The sequence below is a fragment of the Octopus bimaculoides genome, chromosome 2 (assembly GCF_046866305.1).
Source record: "Octopus bimaculoides isolate indiv1 chromosome 2, ASM4686630v1, whole genome shotgun sequence".
NCBI lineage: Eukaryota > Metazoa > Mollusca > Cephalopoda > Octopoda > Octopodidae > Octopus > Octopus bimaculoides.
This window is the reverse complement of record NC_142929.1, coordinates 41,580,886-41,602,738: the sequence shown is the minus strand read 5'-3', so window position 1 is coordinate 41,602,738 and position 21,853 is coordinate 41,580,886. Positions and strand designations below refer to the sequence as shown.

General features: G+C 35.7%; 1 protein-coding gene across 1 annotated transcript in view; it reads right to left on the bottom strand.

The window, feature by feature from the left end:
- The window catches only part of LOC106884228 (uncharacterized), a 151,764-nt gene that overhangs the window by 8,947 nt on the left and 120,964 nt on the right, over positions 1-21,853 (bottom strand). The window contains exons 4-10 of the mRNA XM_014935488.3: positions 16,775-16,892; positions 10,230-10,336; positions 6,056-6,133; positions 4,388-4,482; positions 3,549-3,620; positions 1,440-1,568; positions 121-230 (exon numbers count right to left, since the gene is read on the bottom strand). Coding sequence (XP_014790974.2) covers positions 121-230; positions 1,440-1,568; positions 3,549-3,620; positions 4,388-4,482; positions 6,056-6,133; positions 10,230-10,336; positions 16,775-16,892 — 709 coding nt within the window. The remainder of the gene's footprint in view (positions 1-120; positions 231-1,439; positions 1,569-3,548; positions 3,621-4,387; positions 4,483-6,055; positions 6,134-10,229; positions 10,337-16,774; positions 16,893-21,853) is intronic.

The following is a 21,853-nucleotide window of genomic DNA, read 5'->3' as shown; positions in this document are numbered from 1 at the left end:
CTAACATGCTGACAATTTCAGTATCAATTAAACTTTATATAGTTGGTGGCAGCATATGCTTCTGATGACACATACAAATATAAAGGGAAACAAAGATCTCCTTGAATAATGGTAACTTACCAATCTATAATGTAAATGTCGGGTGTCAAGTTCTGTCTTCCAAAATGATGGTGGAGTTGGGGCATATTTTCCAATAGGAACTCATCATAAGTATCAAAATAAGACTTCATCTAAAAAAAACAAAAATAGAGAAAAAAGGGTTAAAGAATATTCACAGAGCAAACATCTAGAATTGTTGGTATTTGGCACAATAAGGAATAAAAGCAGTCTCTACAACAAATCTCCTGCCAGGAGATGGTTGTCATAACTGATTTTTGTTGGTTGAATATCAAGACGTATTTAAAGCAGTTAACTTTATGAAACTTACCATAATTTTTGGCATACAAGTTAAATTTTTCAGACCAAAATTGACAGCCATAAAAAAGGTAGGTTGACTTAAACACCAAAATGACTTTAGAGGACCAAAAATTCCATGTGGAATGCAGAAAGACTCGGAAAGATAGTGATGATGTTTGAACGTTTACACTACATGTTCACACTATATACTATGCTGACTTGTATTCCAGAAAATACAGTATACATAGATAATAAGAATCAAGGAGCTGAAATGCCAAGAAAGATGCATTTAATGGCCTCTCTGAAAAAGCATTGACTAAATGAATGTCTATTAGGTTCAATGATGAGAATATAGTATTTGATCAACTGAGAGCTATGAGTACATTGAATTAGCATTATTTTTTTTTTCTATGTTGACTCAATGTATCTAGTCTAATATCTGTAGAGAATGATTCTTGGAGGGATAATTCTCAGTCAATACAGAGAGAAATGCAAGAGTGATTTTGAGATCTCTTCCGGCCAAAAATATTTACTGACTCCCACACAACACAGCAGTCAGCCTGCATTGAAAGATCTAAAACATATTCACTTGTAGGACAATCACTACTGACTTTCAGTAACAACTAGAGAGAAAGAAAGCATCAAGGGGAAGAAAAACACACAAATAAACAAATAAAAAATGGGTTGTTTTTTTTTATTATTAAAAGAAACAAAAAAGTGGTGAGCTAGCAGAATCATTAACATGCCAGATAAAATATTTAGTGGCATTTCATCCAGCTTTATGCTCTGAGTTAAAATTCTGCTGAGGCTGACTATGTCTTTAATCATTTTAGGGTCTGTAAAATAAATACCAGCTGAACACTGGGGTCAATGTAATCAACTAGTACCCTCCCTCAAAATTTCAGGTCTTGTGTCTATAGAAGAAAGATTTACTAAATGAAACAAAAGATTTTAAGACAATGAGGTAATAAAAAAGTATGGAGTTAAAGTAAGATTTCTATTTTAGTTGTAAAGGAATTTACAATTAAAAAAAATTTGCTCACCATTCCTTCATCAACACGGAAGAAAGCAACCTGGCAGGGACCATTCAAAAGATTTGCAAAACAGATAAACGCATCAGCTACCTCCATGTTCAACAGCAACACAGCTGCCAAGAAAGACATTCCTTGAACCTGTCAATAGGAAAAAAAAATAAACAAAAAACAAAAAAACGTTATAAGCTGTTGTTGCATTGTATTCTTGTTCTAATTATTTCAGTTTCATCAGTTGCAGGCAGGTGAATAATGTGTGAACATTTGAAGAAAGTATCTAAAAGTTATTTAAGTTGGTACGAGACTGTATGTTGAACAAGTTTATCCACTAATATAGTCATCTTAGTGACATTTTATTTTATAATGACAGTGTCTCACGACCTTGATACTTCATTAATACTTTATTTTTTTATTGATGTAGCCCTGTTTACCACTGACTCATTCATCACTGATTGGGAACACAGTGCCTTCAATTTTGAACCCTGTTGCACTCATCATGGATGGATCTGTGATAGCATGCACCCCTGCAACCATCCACAGTACTCAGCTACTCAGAATGTGCTGATTATTGCTTATGTTTACATGCCCATGCTATGAGGCTGTGTATTTTTTTCTATAAGAATTTATATACTCATATCCAGTTGATCATCATCATCATCATCATCATCACGTTAAACGATGATGATGATGATGATGATCAACATAAAACCAATGAACAGTAAAAATATGAAAGCACCTAAACCTAACAAATGATACAGTTGAGTGCATTCTCTACAGGTAAAAGTAGAAACGATCAAGAAATTACATGATGGTGGAAGCTTTGCTGTTGTGGGGCACAAGTTTAATGTCAGTGAATCTGTTGTTTCTTCCATTTACAAAGTATGTGGAAATGACTAATTTATTAATGTATTTTTTTGTTTTGGACCCAACCCATGATAAACTGGCATTCTGTTAGTGATGACAACAAAGGTTCTAGTTGATCCAATCAATGGAACAGCCTGCTCATGAAACTAACATGTAAGTGGTTGAGCGCTCCACGGACATATGTACCCTTGATGTAGTTCAGAGTGAGATTCAGCGTGACACAGAATATGACAAGGCTGGACCTCTGAAACACAGGTGCAACTCATTTTTGCCAGCTGAGTGAACCCTGTGATGAAGAAGGAGAGATATAATACAAATCAATTTTAAAAATAGTTAAAAAAGTAAAAAGGGCCAAAAAAAAGGTAAAGTTACCTTCTCAAGTCATACCAGCTCATAAGGGCCAGTTTCCCAGTTTCATGGCATATATATTCCCCACCTGGACGGGACACCAGTCTGTCACAGGATGACTCATTTTTGCCAGCTGAGTGAACTGGAGCAATGTGAAATGAAGAACACAGCACGTCACCCGGTTCAGGAATTAAAACCACAATCTTATGACCAGGAGTCCAACATCCTAACCACTAAGCTATGTGCATCCACTAAAAGAATACTTAACCCATTAGTGTTTAAACTGGCAACATCCAGGCCAAATATTCTATCTGTTTTATATTCAAATTGGCCAGATCCAGCCTCCCAGACCTACCCTACAATGTCATTCTAAAAATAAACAATCACTTCATCAAAATTTTGAAGGTACAAGATAATGCATGATTAATTCAAAATAAAGTGAATAAATAAGCATTACAGTGGACAGAATAATTTGATTGCTAATGGGTGAATGAATACTATGGCAGCATTTTAAACTTTTAAATATGAGAAACTAAAATTTGAATGTTTACTAATTTGTAAAGAGGGCTTTACCTTGCTCCCAGGAAGTAAGAAAGTACTATCTTAATTGTGTGTGTGTGTGTGTGTGTGTGTGTGTGTGTGCATGTGCGCACACGTGCGTGTGTATTTGTGTCTCTCCTCAACCACTGCTTGACAACTGGTGATGGTGTATTTATATCCCTGCAACTTAGCAGCTCGGCAAAAGAGATCAATAGAATAAGTACCAGTATTTTGGTAAAACAAAAGAGATAAATGGAATAAGTACAGGGTTCCATTCATCAACTAAAATTCTTCAAGGTGGTGCACCAGCATGACCAGACTCCAATGATAGAAACAAGTAAAAGATAACAGAAACAGATGTAAACTTACATAACCAACATCGGGTCGATAGCAAGCATAGGCTCCTAAAAGACTGTGTAAAAGATCATGATATGGTCCACCCTGCAAATGAGAAAATAATTTTATACATCATGAATGAATATGGAATGGATAAGGCACTTATTGCACAAAACTTATATTAGGAGAAAGTTTCTACTTTGAATATGCCTTTGTTTTTCTGTTGCATAAAATTCCATATGTGACACTCTCTCCCATCATATAATCATTAATGTGTGCATGCAAGAGAGAGGTGTGTGATAGAGACAGAGAGAGAGAGAGAGAGAGGAGGAATGGAGGGAGAGAAAGATAAGAAAGAAAAAGAAGAGAGCACATGTGCATGGCTAATTTTTGGACCTCCACAAGTACATATTTATAAACTTATTGCTTAGCAAAAAACCAGCTAATCACAGAGCTTATTTCATCTGATCTTTGGGCAGCATTGTTTACAGAACTTTTCTTGGTATCTTAGTGTATTTTTGTAAAATTACACTGAAAATTGCAGGTAAATATTTCATTGTAGACCAAATAGTTGCTCAATTCTGATTCAGAGAGTTTACATGGCAATGATTATGGGGCTGAAAGTGACTTTGAGCTGGAAAGCAATGACTGTATCTGATAGTAATCAGAGTGATAACCAGCATGTTGCAGCTATACAGTTGACAGGTGTGCAGCCCAGTGCAGTGTGTGCTTGTTCATCTCAGGAACCCAGTGTATCAGCGAAATAGTGCTCAGATGCTCAGTGTTCAAAGGATCGAGTGAAGGGGAATCGGGAGAATCTAGATGTCATTGATTTGATATCTGATGGCAAACTTTAAATGATAAATACTTACTTTCTGGAAGATACAGAATTGTGGAAAGGTGCGAGAAACATCCAATTTTATCAGATCCACACTAGCTTCCTTGCTGGACGGAAGGTCAGAGGTATCTGCAGAGAAAAGTAGAATATGAGATTAATAATAATATTGCTGTGCGTGTATGTGTGTGCATGCATGCTTCCTATTGCTTGGCTGTGAGTGGAATAAAAAAATATGTATAATTAAATATAAAGCACAGGATAAGTTTAGGATGCAAGCTGAAATCCTGTACATTCATTAAAGTAATTTGCTGGTTTGGAACAAATTGCTTCCATTAGAAATAAGATTTATATTACTATTTTCTTATTTTGATTAGGAAATAATAAAAAATAAGACGTATTTTAAGATAATCTTAGAAGAAAATTCAGCTGCCAAATACTTAGGCAACTGAAGATTTTAAAGTCTGCATATATAAATTATGGCAAAAATCTGATTTTTTATGTTCTGGTCTATTCAAGAAAGTCTTACCAGTGCACTCTGTATGCTAGTCAAACGTCACTGAGGGAAATGGGGAAGTTTAAGTATCTTTGAGCTGTATTCATGAGTGATGGGAGGCAGGAGGCTGAATTGGATACTAGAATTGTAGGTTCTGGTACTGTAATGCACCAGCTTCAGCATTTGATCCTAAAAAAGTAGAATCTAGTGAAAAAGCCAAACTCCCTATTTTCAGTTTGGTTTCCATGCCTATCCTCACTTATAGCCATGAATATTGGGTAATGACTGAAAGAATATGATTGTGAATACAAGTGTCCAACATAGAATTCCCTCTGAAGGATCTCTGGAATAACATTACTCAGCAGGGTGCATAACTTAGAGATCGGGGAGTTTCTCCAAGTTGAGCTGCTGCTTCTCCATATTGAGAGGTCACCACCCTGGTACTACAGATTTGTGGTTAGAATGTTGCAGGAAAGGATCACATAACAAATTATTCAAGCAGAGCCAACTGGCAGGAGACCTAAGGGCAGACCACAAGTGAGGTAATTGGGTAACATTCATAGTCTCCATTGGTCATACTTCGGAATCCAGCTGGAAAGTTTAATGACAGTTGTTTCTGACAGGACCCTTTGGAGGAGGTACCCGAGAACTCTATCCCCATGACCCTCCCAAGAATAGTGGTTGACTGGCAAAACATAAAAAGTACCCATTACACTCTTGGAGTGGTTGGTATTAGGAAAGGCATCCAGCCGTAGAAACCATGCCAAATCAGACTGGAACCTGGTGCAGCGCTCCGGCTTACCAGTTCCAGTCAAACCGTCTAACCTATGCCAGCATGGAAAGCAGACGTTAAATGATGAATTATTGTAAGTTTTAAATGTTTTGTTTGTTGACCAAATGAGATGAGAGATTTCAGCAGGCAGCAGAACAGGCCCTGGCTAAGTTAATAGCACCATCTGGTCACAGATAGTATTCATTTGCAGTTGCTCTCACAATCTCCTTTGTTATGACTATTTTTTTAATTTCTCATCTGACAGAAGTATGCAACAAAGAGTAGTAAAGTGAAATTTCAGGTTAAGAATTAAAAGTCATACAGTTTGTTCATTGCTTTGCACATGTCACCTACCACAAGTGTGTACTGGTAATCTTTCCTGGTTTCTTTTATCTGTTGATTATAGATTTATATCAATAATTAAACAGAAGACTTACTTTCTGATGAGCCATTTGATTCCTCACTCAACATTTTGATTCGGTCTTTGGCACGATTTAGACAAATTTCGAAGAGTTCTGTAATGAAATAAAATATAAAGTATTAAAAAAGAGCTGGAATATATATATATATATATATATATATATATATATATATATGAATTTCTATGGCATCAACGAAAGAAAAAGTTAGTGAAATGGCTCATGGGAGCAGTTCTGGCTATATATCAAGGTCAGATGTAAGAAAATTAAGATGTAAATAGATTTGTGAAAAAAAAATGTCTTTGATGTTAGCTATCCTCTTTCTTCAGTGAGATTTATATAACAAAAATAGAAAGAGGAATAGCTGATGTGAGCTGTTCTGGTTATACATTAAAACTATGAGAAAATTAAGATATAGATTTCCAAAGACTATAATGTCACATCTTTTCTTTCACTTTTACAACAAAAGGGAAGTGAAAGAGTTCACAAGAGTTGTTCTGTCTACATTTGAAGGTCAGCTTTGAGAAAATTAATATATATATATATATATATATATATATATATATATATATATATATATATATATATATATTCCCAAACGGGTGTAATGTCAGCTATTTCCTTCACACAACCATGTAGCTAATATACAGGAATGGAACATGGCGTACTCATATTTGTCAGCTTGAATGAAAGAACATTGCTTCCTGAATCCAAATCCTTAACATTAATGGCATCTCTTTATCTCTCCAGTTCTACACAAGGTATACAAAACCCCTAGGTATTGATGAACATATATAAAAGTGCTATGAGCAAACACTGACTGGACTTAAATCAGATTTTGATTTGACAAAAGAAATTTGCCCTGTTGATATTTAAACCTGAAAAATCTTGACATCAACATTCCAGAGGGATAATGATATTGACAAACTCTATTTCAGAAGACGCGGAAAAGAAAAGAGGCTTAAGATCAGTTCAGGAAAACCTTTGAATGTTAGAGAGTAAACTAAACAACAACAGCAAAATCAACCAAATGTTCAAAAGTAAAGGTCGTCAGTGAACTCCTCAGAAAAGCACAGAGTTCTTCTGAAGATGTTTGATATAGCCCCAGAGCTACTGGAGAGACATCCAGCATGCCAACAAAAGATTACGTATGGTTATGTTTCCTCAAAGGGGTGGAGTCACTTGAATGTTGGATAGAATGCCTTGCATTATTTGACAGGGTCTCTAACATGAAATTTTGCTGAGATCAACTTTGCCCATCATTCTTTCTGGGTTGATAAAGTATCAGTCGAGGGTGAAGAATTGGAAGAGTTGTTAGAGCATCAAATGAGATGCTCTGTGGTGACTGTTCTGGCTCTTTGCATTCTGCCTTTAGTACCAACGGCCAAGGTTAATGTTATAGTTTCATCGAGCAGTAAATTGTCAATAAATGAATGGAACATTTTCAGTACATGAGAGTCAAAAGATTATATGCTTTTCCTTCCCTTTAATAAATTGCTCTTGTAAACAATTTGTCCACTTATTTCACACATCTGTAGACATGTGGAATAAGAAATTCCTTATCTGGAAATCAAAAAGATTGCTAGCCACTATACCTTTTCGTATTTTATCTCCCTGTTTATTTCTGTATTCCTTTCTGTCGAAGAGCATAGGCTCGAAATGTAAAAGACTTTCTCACTTCCCGAGCGTTAAACTAATACATTTGTTTGTTGTTTACACACTGCTCTTCGTCTTTTGTAAATTCTCACTATATATATGTATATAATAGATTGCTATATATATGTGTGTGTGTGTGTGTGTGTGTGTGTGTGTGTGTATATATATATATATATATATATATATATATATATATGTATATATACAGTAAGAAAAGGGAGGAAGAGAATTTTGATTATCCCCTCGTGATGAGTTGTAATACATAAATATATATATATATATATATATATATATATATATCGTTTAACGTCCGCTTTCCATGCTAGCATGGGTTGGACGATTTGACTGAGGACTGGTGAAACCGGATGGCAACACCAGGCTCCAGTCTGATTTGGCAGAGTTTCTACAGCTGGATGCCCTTCCTAACGCCAACCACTCAGAGAGTGTAGTGGGTGCTTTTACGTGTCACCCGCACGAAAACGGCCACGCTCGAAATGGTGTCTTTTATGTGCCACCCGCACAAGCCAGTCCAGGGGCACTGGCAACGATCTCGATATATATATATATATATATATATAATAATACAAATGATATGTGAGCATATACATATATATATATATATAAAGTAAAAGAAGGAAAATGCACACAGTTTACATAATTTTAATATATTTTAAATGAAAGAATATTGTGGTTGTTGACCGGTTTCACTTTCGCTAATCCTGACATTGAAATTATTGTGATTTCGTATTTTCTTCAGAAGTTTTTAGCCCATGCTCACAAATATTCATACAAGAACATGAACACAAAACTTCTTAAGAAAATACAAAATCACAATAATTTCAATGTCATGATTAGCAAAAGTGAAACCGGTCAACAACCACAATACTCTTTAATTTAAAATATATTAAAACTATGTAAATTGTGAGCATTTTCCATCTATTATTTTATATATATATATATATATATACACACACACACACACAAACATGCATATAAACATATGAGTGTGTGTGTATTTATATGCAAATGTAAGCAAACACACGGACATACATTTGGGTGCAAGCACACACACACACACACACACACACACACACACACACGACAAGCTTCTTCCAGTTTTCATCTATGAAATTTACTCACAAGGTTTCGATTGGCCTGGTGTTATAGTAGAAAACACTTAACCAATGTGTTACAATGTGACTGATTGAAGTCACATAGTTGGGAAGTAAATGTCTTTTAACCACACACACACACACACACACATCTATGAGTGGATGAATGAAAGAAAGTGGCACTCAACACATTTGGTAGGAATTACAGATATTTTTTAATGACAGTTTGACTCAAGTATCATATGACTTCAAGTTTTGTGGGTGTGGAAGATGAATCCATCTCATATGATATTAGAAGAGATGGGCTTGTCCTACACATTCATGAAAATTAAAGTCATATGAAACTGAGTCAAACTTAATACATCATCATCATCATCACCATCATCATCTACTGTCTGCTTTCCATGCTAGTATGGGTTGGACGGTTTGATATGGAGCTGGCCAGCTGGGAGCTGTCCAGATTCCAGTTGTCTGTTATGGCATGGTTTCTATGGTTGGATGCCCTTCCTAATGCCAACCACTTAAAAGTGTACTGGGTGCTTTTTATGTGCCACTGGCATGGGTGCATTTATGCAGCACTGTCATTGGGCTGAGGCCATGCTGGGGCACTGCCTTGAAGGATTTAGTTGAACAAATCAACCCCATATATATTTTTTAAAACCTGCTACTTATTAAATCTTTCTCTGTTTGCTGAACTGATAAGTTATGAGGATATAAACAAACCAACACCAGCTGTCAAGCAATGGTGAGGGACAAACAGAAAGACACATGCTCATAGATACATACATATAAAAATACACACACACACACACACACACAACGGGCTTCTTTCAGTTTCCACCTACCAAATCCATTCACAAGGCTTTATAGTTGGCCTGGAGATATAGTAGAAAATACTTGTCCAAGGTGTCACACAGTGGGACTGAACCTGGAACCATGTGGTAGGGAAGCAAACTTACCACACAGGAAAACCTGCACCTGCATACACACACACACAAAGTTTTTTCCGTCACTATTTTTGACAATTTAATCATTAGTTTCCTTATAAACTATTATTTCAAAGTTATACACAGGACATTCCAGTGGCTTGTTTTTAGTCTGAGGTTATGAAGCAATCTGTAAATGGTGTATAAAGATTTAGAAGATGTAAAGAGAAAGAGTTTTCATGTTTGAAAGTAAACATTCAGACATAAAGGTTGCCTGTGTAATTTATACTTGTTTTGACCAGATAAATTTTAAACGTGTTTCAGTTAGAAATAATTTACTGAAATATGGTTGTTATCAAACATAAGAAACCAATATCTATTCTGTTATTTATTACTATATCAAAGGAAGACACAACAGAACCTGATATTGCATTAGTAAAATAAACATGATTACCATTTTTGAATGTTTATTAATGTCTTTTAGAGAATAATGCTCACCCTCAGTGATATTTAGTTCGTTACCAATTGCTAATTTCCATACTTTGCCTCGAACACATGGTGGTAAGCCACTCCACCATAATTCACGGGCTCTTTTTGTCTGTTTCCTGAAATAAGAATTGAAATATATACATGTAATGTACATGTAATATATACACACACACACAAAAATTTGAAATGTGAACAAAATCAATATATTGCATATACATTAGAGTCAACAGACTAAAATACTGTCAGCATTTTTTTTTTCATATAATCTCTTCTAATTTCATGTTTACATACTTGCATTTGAGGTCATAAATTCTTGGAGTGAATTACTTAACGGTGAAAGAAGAGAAAGTATTTTTATTTTTTACAACCAAGATGTGAGTTGAAGTGAGAAGAGTACATTAAATTTTACCCGAACAGACAATACAATCATGAATGCAGTGTATTAGACACCCACTCAATTCTGATGTTAGCAATTCTCAACATTCTTATTGTTTTGGTAATGTTGGTTATGTTTTGAGATCTTCAAGACTTTGCATACATTTTACTTTTAAATATTCTGATTTAACCACTTGTCACCATTGATTTAACATCTACTTTCCCATGCTCATACTGGTCAAATGGGGACATATTGGGGCAGAGTTTTCTATGGTCAGATGCCCTTCCTCACATCAATCATTATTCATTTCCAGGTGAGGCAATAATCTCTTAGTCTATTGAACAACAAACAACCCCGACATGGTTATAGAGAGAAATGGAAACAAACTGTTTGAATGACCCTTTTGTTCATTAACATCACACAACATGCTAAGGTATATCATTGTTAAGAAGCCTGGACATGGTTTTGCAGTGGACTGCAAGCAAATGACACAGTTCCACATGGACAAAGAGACAATTGTTTACAATCAGTGAACACACATGAAAGTGAGTGGGAATATGAACTCACACATGCACACACACATGCACACACACACACACACACACACACACACACACACACACACACACACACACACACACACACACACACCATCATCATTTTAACATCCACTTTTCCATGCTTGCATGGGTCAGACAAAATTCATTGAGGGAGATTTTCTATGATTAGATACCCATCCTGTTACCAACCCTCATCTGCTTACACGCAAAGTAATATTTCTTCATTACCAAATATATTTTTCACAGAAGACTGGAAACAAACAACACTGCTTGTATGACAGTGACAAGAATATAAACATGCACACGCACACACACACACACACACACACACACAATGAGTTTCTTTCAGTTTCTGTCTATCAAATCCACAGACAAAGCTTTGGTTGGCCCCAAGCTATAATAGATAACACTTGTCCAAAGTGTCATACAGTGGGACTGAACCCAAAACCATATGTTTGAGAAGCAAGCTTCTTAACCAAACAACCATGCCTGTGTCTACACACACGATGGGCTTCTTTCAATTTCCATCAAACAAATCCATTCAGAAGGCATTGGTTACTCTTGGGCTAAGGTAGAAGACACTTGCCTAAGGTGCCATGCAGTGAGACTGAACCTGAAACCAAGTGGTTGAGAAGTGAGCTTCTAAACCACACAAACATGCCTGACCCATACATCAATGAATTACATATTCATCAAATACTATGAATATATCATTGAAATCTACCCATAGGTGCAGGCGTGGCTGTGTGGTAAGAAGCTTGCTTCACAAGCACATGGTTCCAGGTTCAGTCTCACTGCATGGCACTTTGGGCAAGTGTCTTCTGCTATAGCCTCAGGTCAACCAAAGCCTTGTGAATAGATTTGCTAGACGGAAACTGAAAGAAGCCCATCGTGTGTGTGTATATATATATATATATATATATATATATATATATATATATGGGAGAATGTACGAAAAACCAACAGACGAGGACAGGTGGTGTAAACAACAAAAGGATGTATTAGTATGACGCTATACATACATATATATGTATATGTTTATGTGTCTGTTCCCCTGCCATCACTTGACAAATGATGTTGGTGTGTTTACGTCCCCCGTAACTTAGCGGTTCGGCAAAAGACCAATAGAATAAGTACTAGGCTTACAAAAAATAAGTCCGATGGTTGATTTGTTTGACTAAAGGTGGTGCTCCAGCATGGCCACAGTCAAACGAGTAAGAGAATAAAGAATAAAAGAATTCCTATATTTGTGATTAATTCTGCTTTGTCACTCATTAAATGTATTTCTTTGCTTGTCTTAAGCCAAGTCTTATGATATCTTTTCTTTTACTTGGTTTCAGTCATTAGACTGCGCCCATACTGGGGAATTTTTAATCGAGTGAATCAACGTCAGTAATTATTTTTTTCTTTTAAGCCTGGCACTAATTGTATCAGTCTCTTTTACTGAATTGCTAGATTAGGGGGATGTAAACACACCAACACCAGTTGCCAAGCGGTGGTGGTGGACAAACACTGACACACACACACGTGCACATGAGGGGCTTCTTTCAGTTTCTGTCTACCAAATCCACTCGCAATGCTTTGGTTGACCTGAGGCTATAGTAAAAGATACTTGTCCCAAGATGCCACGCAGTGGGACTGAACTGGGACCCATGAGTTTGGGAAGCAAGCTTCTTACCACACAGCCACGCTTGCACCCATGTCAAACATTTCCTAACATTTTTCTCTTTACTTTCTATCAGGCAAGTAAACCATTTTCTCTCCATTCATAGTTATCTGTATTTCCAGTCAGCTGGTGTTATATAGAAGCTTTATGATCATCAACTCTATTGAATATATCAACATTATTTACACAGCTTTCTCAACAATAACAATGGTAACCTCCTGCTAACTCATCTATCTGCCTGTGTTGTACAGCTGTCAATATTGTCATATACTACTTAGATGTGCTGGGTATCACATTCTTTTTCAGACAATTATCTAGCAACACTTCCTGAACCAACAAGAATATCAAGTTACACTGATGCTGTTTCGCTTGAATTATAAAGTGGACTAGCATCATATATTGTGTACCAGAGGAGAAAACTGCCAACGGGGGGACACACACACACACACACACACACTTCTATGTTATCACTCAGCCTACAAGAAATAGCAGCTTGATTTTTATCATATCTCACTAGCATCTTAATATCTATCTATCTCTCTCTCTCTAATATATATATATATATATATATATATATATATATATATATATATATATATATATAACTTGGAATGAATGAAGGATGCATTGAATAATGTAGTTCTAGAAACACTATGCTTGATAAAAAAAATGGAAAAGTCATGGCTTGAACAATTTTGATCACAGGTCTGAAGAAATAACTAGACAGAGTATAAAAAATGAATAATAATTGTTTCAAATTTTGGCACAATGCTAGCAATTTCAGGAGAAGGGATAGGTCGTTTACATGGACCTCTGGGCTCAACTGGTACCTATTTTATTGACCCCTGAAAGGTTGAAATGCAAAGTTGACCTCAGCAGAATTTGAACTCAGACCGTAAAGATGAATGAAATTGCATAGCAGCATTTTGTCCAGTGTGCTAATGATTCTGCTAGCTTGCTACCTAGATAATAATAATAATAATAATAATACAAGGCCTGAAACTTTGGGGAGAGTGGGATAATTGATTATATTGACCCTGGTACTCAACTGGTACTTATTTCATTGACCCTGTAAGGATGAAAAGCAAAGTCAACTTCAGTGGAATTTGAACTCAGAACATAAAGACTAGAAATGCTGCTAAGCATTTTGTTCAGAATGCTAAACATTCTGTCAGCTTGCCTACCTTTCAATAACAATTTTTCAAATTTTGGCACAAGGTCAACAATATTACAGGAAGGGGGATTACATCGATCCCTGTAGTTGACTGGTATTTTATCTTATCAACCTTTGGAGGAATGAAAGATAGAGATGACCCTGGAGGATGAAAAGCGAAGCTGATTCTGGCAGAGTTTAAATTCAAGATGTAATGGGTTGGAAGAAATACCGCTAGGTATTTTGTCTGATATTGTAACAATTTTGCCAGCAAGCCAATGGTAATGAAGTAGTTGCTAAATTTTCAAAGCAGCAGTAGGTATCATTGTAACTAGGCATAAGGTACCTAACTCTTTGGATACCAACACACCTGAAACTGCTCTTCCTTCTATGGTACAAATTCTTTGTTTTCAACTGATCTGAATTAAAAACATCCATTAAAATTCCAGATATCAGCTTAAAAAATACAAATTGAGTTTCATAAATTCTTCATTGTTTTAAAAATTAATTGCAATGAAGGCAGTATATTTCTACATAATTTTGGTAACAAAAAGATTATTAAAAGAGTCACAACTAAAAGAAGCTGGAAAACATAAAAAAATGTTTAGCAGAAAATATACCAAGTGTAAATTAGATTTACTGGTTATTTCCTAAGACTGGAACAGAAGGTTTGAAACTGAAAAACATTCCAAGGAATTTACCTGTTCAAACCTTCTGTATGCTTCCACTAATTACAAATGAACACCTGCTGGTCATGTTGTTTTTATCTTGTCATATGTACACAACTTCTATCTGCATACAGCACTTTGTTTAAATGTAAACACGTACAGGGAAGAGTAGTTTAGCAACTATTTATTCTTTTATTTGTTTCAGTTATTTGACTGTGGCCATGCTGGAGCACCACCTTCATGAAATATCTGGGCTCTTTTACCTTTTACTTGTTTTAGTCATTGGACTGTGGCCATGCTGGGGCACCACCTTGAGGAATTTAGTAGAAGTAATCGACCCCAGTACTCATTTTCTTTAAGCCTGGTACTTATTTTATTGGTCTCTTTTGTTGAAACACTAAGTTACAACAATGTAAACACACCAACATTGGTGGTGGGGTACAAACACAGACACAAAGACACACACACCCATATATGTATACACACATATATGACGGTCTTTTTTCAGTTTCTGCCTGTCAAATCCATTCACAAGGCTTTAGTTGGCCTAAGGCTATAGTAGAAGATACATGTCTAAGGTGCCATGCATTGGGACTGAACCCAGAATCATATGATTGGGAAGCAAACTTTTTAACAACACACCCACACCTGCACCTATATATGTGTGTGTATGTGTGTGTGTGTGTGTGTGTGTATGTGTGTGTGTATATATATATTATATATATATGTGTGTGTATGTGTGTGTGTGTGTGTGTGTGTGATACTTTTATAAGAAAAGTGGTGACAGTGACTTCAAAGTTTCAGCCTACTAGGCTTCATCAGACAATCCAATGAAAACTAACAGGCTCAAATTTTGAAGTCGCTGTCACCACTCTTCTTGTGAAAATATAATATGTACTCTACAAAGATTGAGTAATCCTTTAGCTCAATGTAAAATTGTTTTTATTGTAACTCAACATAAAAACAAACATTAAAATACATACACACATACATACCACATCATCATCTGTTTTCCATGCTGTTATGTGTTGGATGGTTTGACAAGAGCTAGTAAGCCAGAAGACTGCATCAAGCTCTACTGTCTGCTTTGGCATGGTTTCTATGGCTGAATGCCCTTGCTAATGTCAATCACTTTACAGAACGTACTGAATACTTTTTTACACACACACATACAGGTCACTGTCCTGTGATAGTAAAATCAACAGTGCCTGATGATTGTGCTAGGACACCAGATGTGTTAACAAAGTCTGTCTGGCATGCTCTCAGCACATGAAACTAATAGTAGCACATCAAAACATATATTGTATTTATTAAACAATATATTCGGTCATCCCATAAATAATGCGGTTTTTTAATACTTTATTTTTCAAAATTAAGATAAAGTTCTTTTTTAATCTAAAATATAATCTTCATTTGCTACAATGCTCTTCCATCTATCTGGTAGATCTGCAAGGCCCTTCTTCCAAAATTTACTTGTCCATGACAAAAAATACTCTAGTACTGTTTTGACCTCATCTACAGAATTCATACTTTTTTCTGTCCAAATGATTCTGAAGACTGCAGAATAAATGATAATCAGATGGGGCAATGTCCGGCAAATATGGTGGGTGGGGCATCATTTCCCATTCAAACTGCTCCAGCCTTTGGAATGTCATCCTCACTGTATGTGGCTGAACATTAACCTGATGGAAGAACATCATTCATCTTGAAACCAAAAATGGTCATTTTCTACTGTGAGTAGCTTGAGCATCTGTCGTCCTGCATGCATCTCAGACATGCTTGGCTGACAGCACTTCTATGCTTGTAAAGTTTATCCCGAACAGGCAAAGCTCCCTGGTAGCACTGCCAGGCCAGAGATTTTTGGAAATTATCCATTGGTCCTAGCCTGAAAGTTTTCTGGAAAAAAGCAACCAGCTGATCTTTTTTGATGCCCAATGTTTCCCGGAGATCATTGTTGTACTTTTCCTCCACTAATCCTCTTTCAAATTAAAACAACCCCCCAAAAAACCAAGAGAAATTAATATATTATACAAATCTATTTGATATTTTCAAATGAAATTAAAAACCATTTACCAGATACTTTATGTATGTATATATATATATAAGATTTAAATGAAACTTGAAAACTTACGTAATTTCCCAGTTTGGAAGAACTTCACTGTTCCAAGTCTTTGCAGCTGCAACCAATTGTTCTTCATGCTTCAACTGTAGCTGCAGATGCTTCTTTTTCTGCCGAATATCTTTTTGCTCTGAAAATATATTGGATTTTCCAAGTAAAGTTTTAAAAATAAAAAAAAAACAAAACAAACTAAAATGAAATAAAAAATCTCAACACACACACACACTGGTAGGCCGAGTAACAATATATGTGACCGTCAAATACACTAGCAAGTCCACCATAAATAATAATTCAATTTGATTAACCATCATGAACATTACAGTTATTACATGCTTCATTTCTGTTTTAAATCACTGGAATCATGCTGATGGAAGAAAGCTCTCCCTTTCTGTCTGTCCGTATCTCTCATGCACACTCATTCTCTCTTTATGTATCATAAGTTTTTAGTAGCAGGTATTCAAATAGTGTCTCTTTTGGAATATAGACATAAATTACAGTACAAGGGAGTGCTGAAAAGTTCCTTCCTGGCTTTAAAGGTATCATGCAAGGTCTGGTTGGACACCCAATATTCTGAGCTTCTTTCATAGGGCTTAGAAAAACTGAAGGACGACTGCAATAAGTGTGTGAATCTGAGAGGGGAATATGTTACATAAAATCATAATTAATTGATCTTCCTGTATTTTTTTTACTCAAAGCCAGGAACTTTTCAGCAGCCACTTGCATATTTCTTGCATTTACACACACACACACATGCGCATGTGCATGTGTACATACTATATAAATGGGAAGAGTATTCAACAGAATTCAACTGAAAATTCTTCTCTAGGTACACCATGGGCATCACTTAATATGCACATTGACCAGAACATCTAAACAGAAGACAATGAAGGGGAAAATAAACTTGTGATAATAATGTTGTTGTTGTTGTTGGCACTCCGTCGCTTACGACATCGAGGGTTCCATTTGATCCGATCAACGGAACAGCCTGCTCGTGAAATTAATGTGAAAGTGGCTGAGCACTCCACAGACACGTGTACCCTTAGCGTAGTTCTCGGGGACATTCAGCGTGACACAGTGTGACAAGGCTGACCCTTTGAATTACAGGCACAACAGAAACAGGAAGTAAGAGTGAGAGAAAGTTGTGGTGAAAGAGTACAGCAGGGTTCTCCACCATCCCCTGCTGGAGCCTCGTGGAGCTTTAGGTGTTTTCGCTCAATACACACTCACAATGACCGGTCTGGGAATCGAAACTGCGATCCTATGACCGCGAGTCCGCTGCCCTAACCACTGGGCCATTGTGCCTCCACAATAATAATAATGCATAATCCCATCCTGGCCATTTACCAAAGTTCAACAAGATTGTTTAATCAGAAATCTGTGTGTGGTTTCTTTTGACTTAGATGATGACATTAATCTAGACAAAGAAACAGTAGCCATTCTGACAATGACAGAATGTAAACATTTCAATATAAGTAGATAAATAGCAGCAAACTCCTCACGCAAGTCAGCAGTAACCATTTCGATAGAGGGAATAACCATCATTGCATAACAGATAAGTAGCTAACTCGATAAAGAAATTTGGGAACCATTTTGACATTAGGAGAATTATTGATTTTCCATTCAGTCATTTTCAATCTACTGTGAGACAAAACCTCAATAAGCTATTGCTAGATTATCTATGCTGATTGTAAGCCTACATATCCTTGATGGCCAACAGCAGATTGAATGAAATGTTCTCATGGCCAGGTGATTAGCTCTGGTCTAAACAATAGCAAATAGCTGAAAGAGCTGCAGTAAAATTAATTGAAGGTAAAGTTAGCTTGGATATCATGCGGCTTAGATATTGAACGCATCACATTTCTAGTATGACTTTTGTAAGGGATATTTCTTTAAACTAAACCACATTTGGGATGCTACTGTAGGTGCAGCAAGACATACAGACACATTCCTGGTTCTGACCCATAAGCATACTATCCCCTCTCACTACCTTTTCTACTGTTTCTACAATGGCCTTTGTTCGTTGGAGTTAGCTGGTCTTGTGCAACAGGCACTCATGCACAGGACCAGTCAGCTCCAAAGAGCAAAACCTGTTGTAATGGCTGTAGCAAAGAACTTATTTAAAAAATATTAAAAAGTTTCTTTTTAAATGCATGTGCATGCACATATGTGAGTGTAATACATACACACACATATATACACACACACATACACAGTGTGTGTGTGTGTGTGTGTGTGTGTGCATGTGTGTATTGCTTAGGTAAAATTGTATCTCTATGATTCGCTCTGTAGCATCCAAACCCTCTTTCCTGTCCTACCTTACTTTATCAGGAAGTGAATCCTTTCATTATTCTCAATTTTTATCTGCTTAAATTCCTGTTATTACAACCAGCCATTCATATCGAAATAGTTGTCCAACCAGTTATTATGATTTGCCATAACTGAGTTTCAGACCATTCTTGAATATTTAATGAATCACTGTTCACTTTTTTTTGCCCTTTTTCATACAGTACAGATCTACTATTGTTATATTGAAGCTTTTATTTTTTACACGTGTACCAGGCCTTATAAGCCAAAATGCACTGTTATCAGTTGGAGAATTTCAGGACATTGACATCCCTTTCATACAATAAATATCCTCTACTTGCACCACCATTACCACCAGCAATGCTACTGTTATTACTATTACTATGACCATTGCTAGAAACAACAACTACTACTACTATTACTACTGCTGCTGCTGCTACAGCTACTACATTATAATAAATGATAGATTCAACAATCAGTGCCTTTGCACCACTTGTTGCCTGAATATGAGATTATCTAAATATAATCCATGTACTTAAGTTGTATGACAATTATAGTCCCTCATTCTTAATTTTATACCAGCTGACACGGAATGAAATTCTTGCACGGTAGATGTAACATTAACCCTTTTGTTACCATATTTTTGTTAAAATAAAAACTACCTTTCTTTTAATTAATTTCGAAAGTAATGAAGAATTTAGTAAAACGGCTCATTATTATGCTGGTATTTGAGACTTAAATTAAAAAAAAAAAGTTAATAGATTTTAATTTAGATCCCTCTAAACAGGAAGGTTATATCATAGAATCTGAGGTGGTTTCAGTGAGGTTGGTATGAAAAGGATTAAACACTGAGTGTAATCTTGAAAGCTAGTTTTGACTTCCAGTTGACTGTAGCACTGTCAACAGAAAGAGATTAAAAATCTAATCACAGCACACAAGGGTGTGGTGTGGTGTGGTAGGAGGAAAGTGCTGTACCTGAGACAACAGGTTATTTCTTAACATAACACATACTTCTAAGTCTTATTGAATGGAACTGTACTGGAGCATTTAGCTGCTAAAACAGATGGCCCGAACAAATATGAAGAATATTGAGAAGCTAAACAACAGCAGATGCATATTCAACATAATAAATTACATAGAAATATTGAAAAGTCAAGTAACAGAAGAGCTGTATTGCATTGTGTAAATGGTGGTGGTAAAGGGGACGAAAATCACAGAGTTAAATAACAACCTAATGACAGAATGCACAGAAATTCTTCTGATGAACTTACTGTATATGACTAACTTCATCTGTAAGAAACAAATTAAAGTAAAAGAAAAAAGCATTTTCTTATTAAAAATGTGTTTGTATAGTTACTGCATCAACTTTCTTTTATAGGTTAAGCATCTGTTCTTAGACAGTACATATCTATAGTTAAGCAAATGGGGTACTCAGTTGTGGTTATAGATTTCAATAAACAATTTATTTTCAGCTTTAATTCATCAGAGACAACCAGTGTAATATTGAATATTTTATGGAAGTCAAGTGTAAAGCAGGTATTGACTGGATACTTATTAGTACTAGCTTAACTTATATTATCTATAGTTTACATCGTCTATATAGATTCGCTTTGATTTGACGTTCGTTTTGTGCGGCTCTACCTAATAATAGATATTTCACTTTAGGAGTATTTATGATTTATCACTTGCTTTTACTTATTGAACCACAGTAAAAGGATGTCAGCAGTTATTCCAGTAATGTTTGGAGAGAAGCCATACTGTAGAACAGGCCTGCATCACTTGGAAAGTAACAAGGACCACACTATTTTAAAGAAAAAGCCACAGTAGATTTCTAAATAAACGAATATTTTCAATTTTAATTATACATCACAAGAAAAAAACAAACAAACAAAAAAACATAAACAGAAGAGTGACTTTTAATTTTTATTTTCAAAACTGTATGCATATAAGAATGTTGTCTCCTCTACACCAGCAATTTTAACTACTACTACTCCCTCCCTCCACAAACAAAATGTATCTTTAGCTGTGACAGAAAACCTTAGCAAGTCATATATGTAGTAAGCAGCCATATGTTGTGCAGACTTGCTGCAAATATAAACATAAATAATTAGACAGAAAACAATGGCCTTTCAAAGCTAGTATAGATTAAATGTAACTGCTACTGAAATTAGATGCTCATACTTCTATCCAAAACCACTGACCAATCTAAGACCATTAACATAATTTGAATTGTAACTACTCACAATTTGAAACACTTAACAATCTTAAATATGAAGGATATTGAGAAGCTGAACGACAGTAGATGCATATTCAACATAATAAATTACACAGAAATATTGAAAAGTCAAGTAACAGAAGAGCTGTATTGCATTGTGTAAATGGTGGTGGTAAAGGGGAAGAACATCACAGAGCCAAATAGCAACCTAATAACAGAATGCACAGAAGTTCTTCTGATGAACTTACTGTATATGACTAACTTCATCTGTAAGGAACAAATTAAAGTAAAAGAAAAAAGCATTTTCTTATTAAAAATGTGTTTGTATAGTTACTGCATCAACTTTCCTTTATATGTTAAACATCTGTTCTTAGACAGTACATATCTATAGTATGTTAAACAAATGAGGTACTGAGTTGTGGTTACAGACTTCAATAAACAGTTTATTTTCAGCTTTAATTCAACAGAGAAAACCAGTGTAATTTTGAATATTTTATGGAAATTAGATGCTGAAATTTCCATCCAAATTTACCGACCAATCTAAGATCATTAACTTATTCGAATTGTGACAA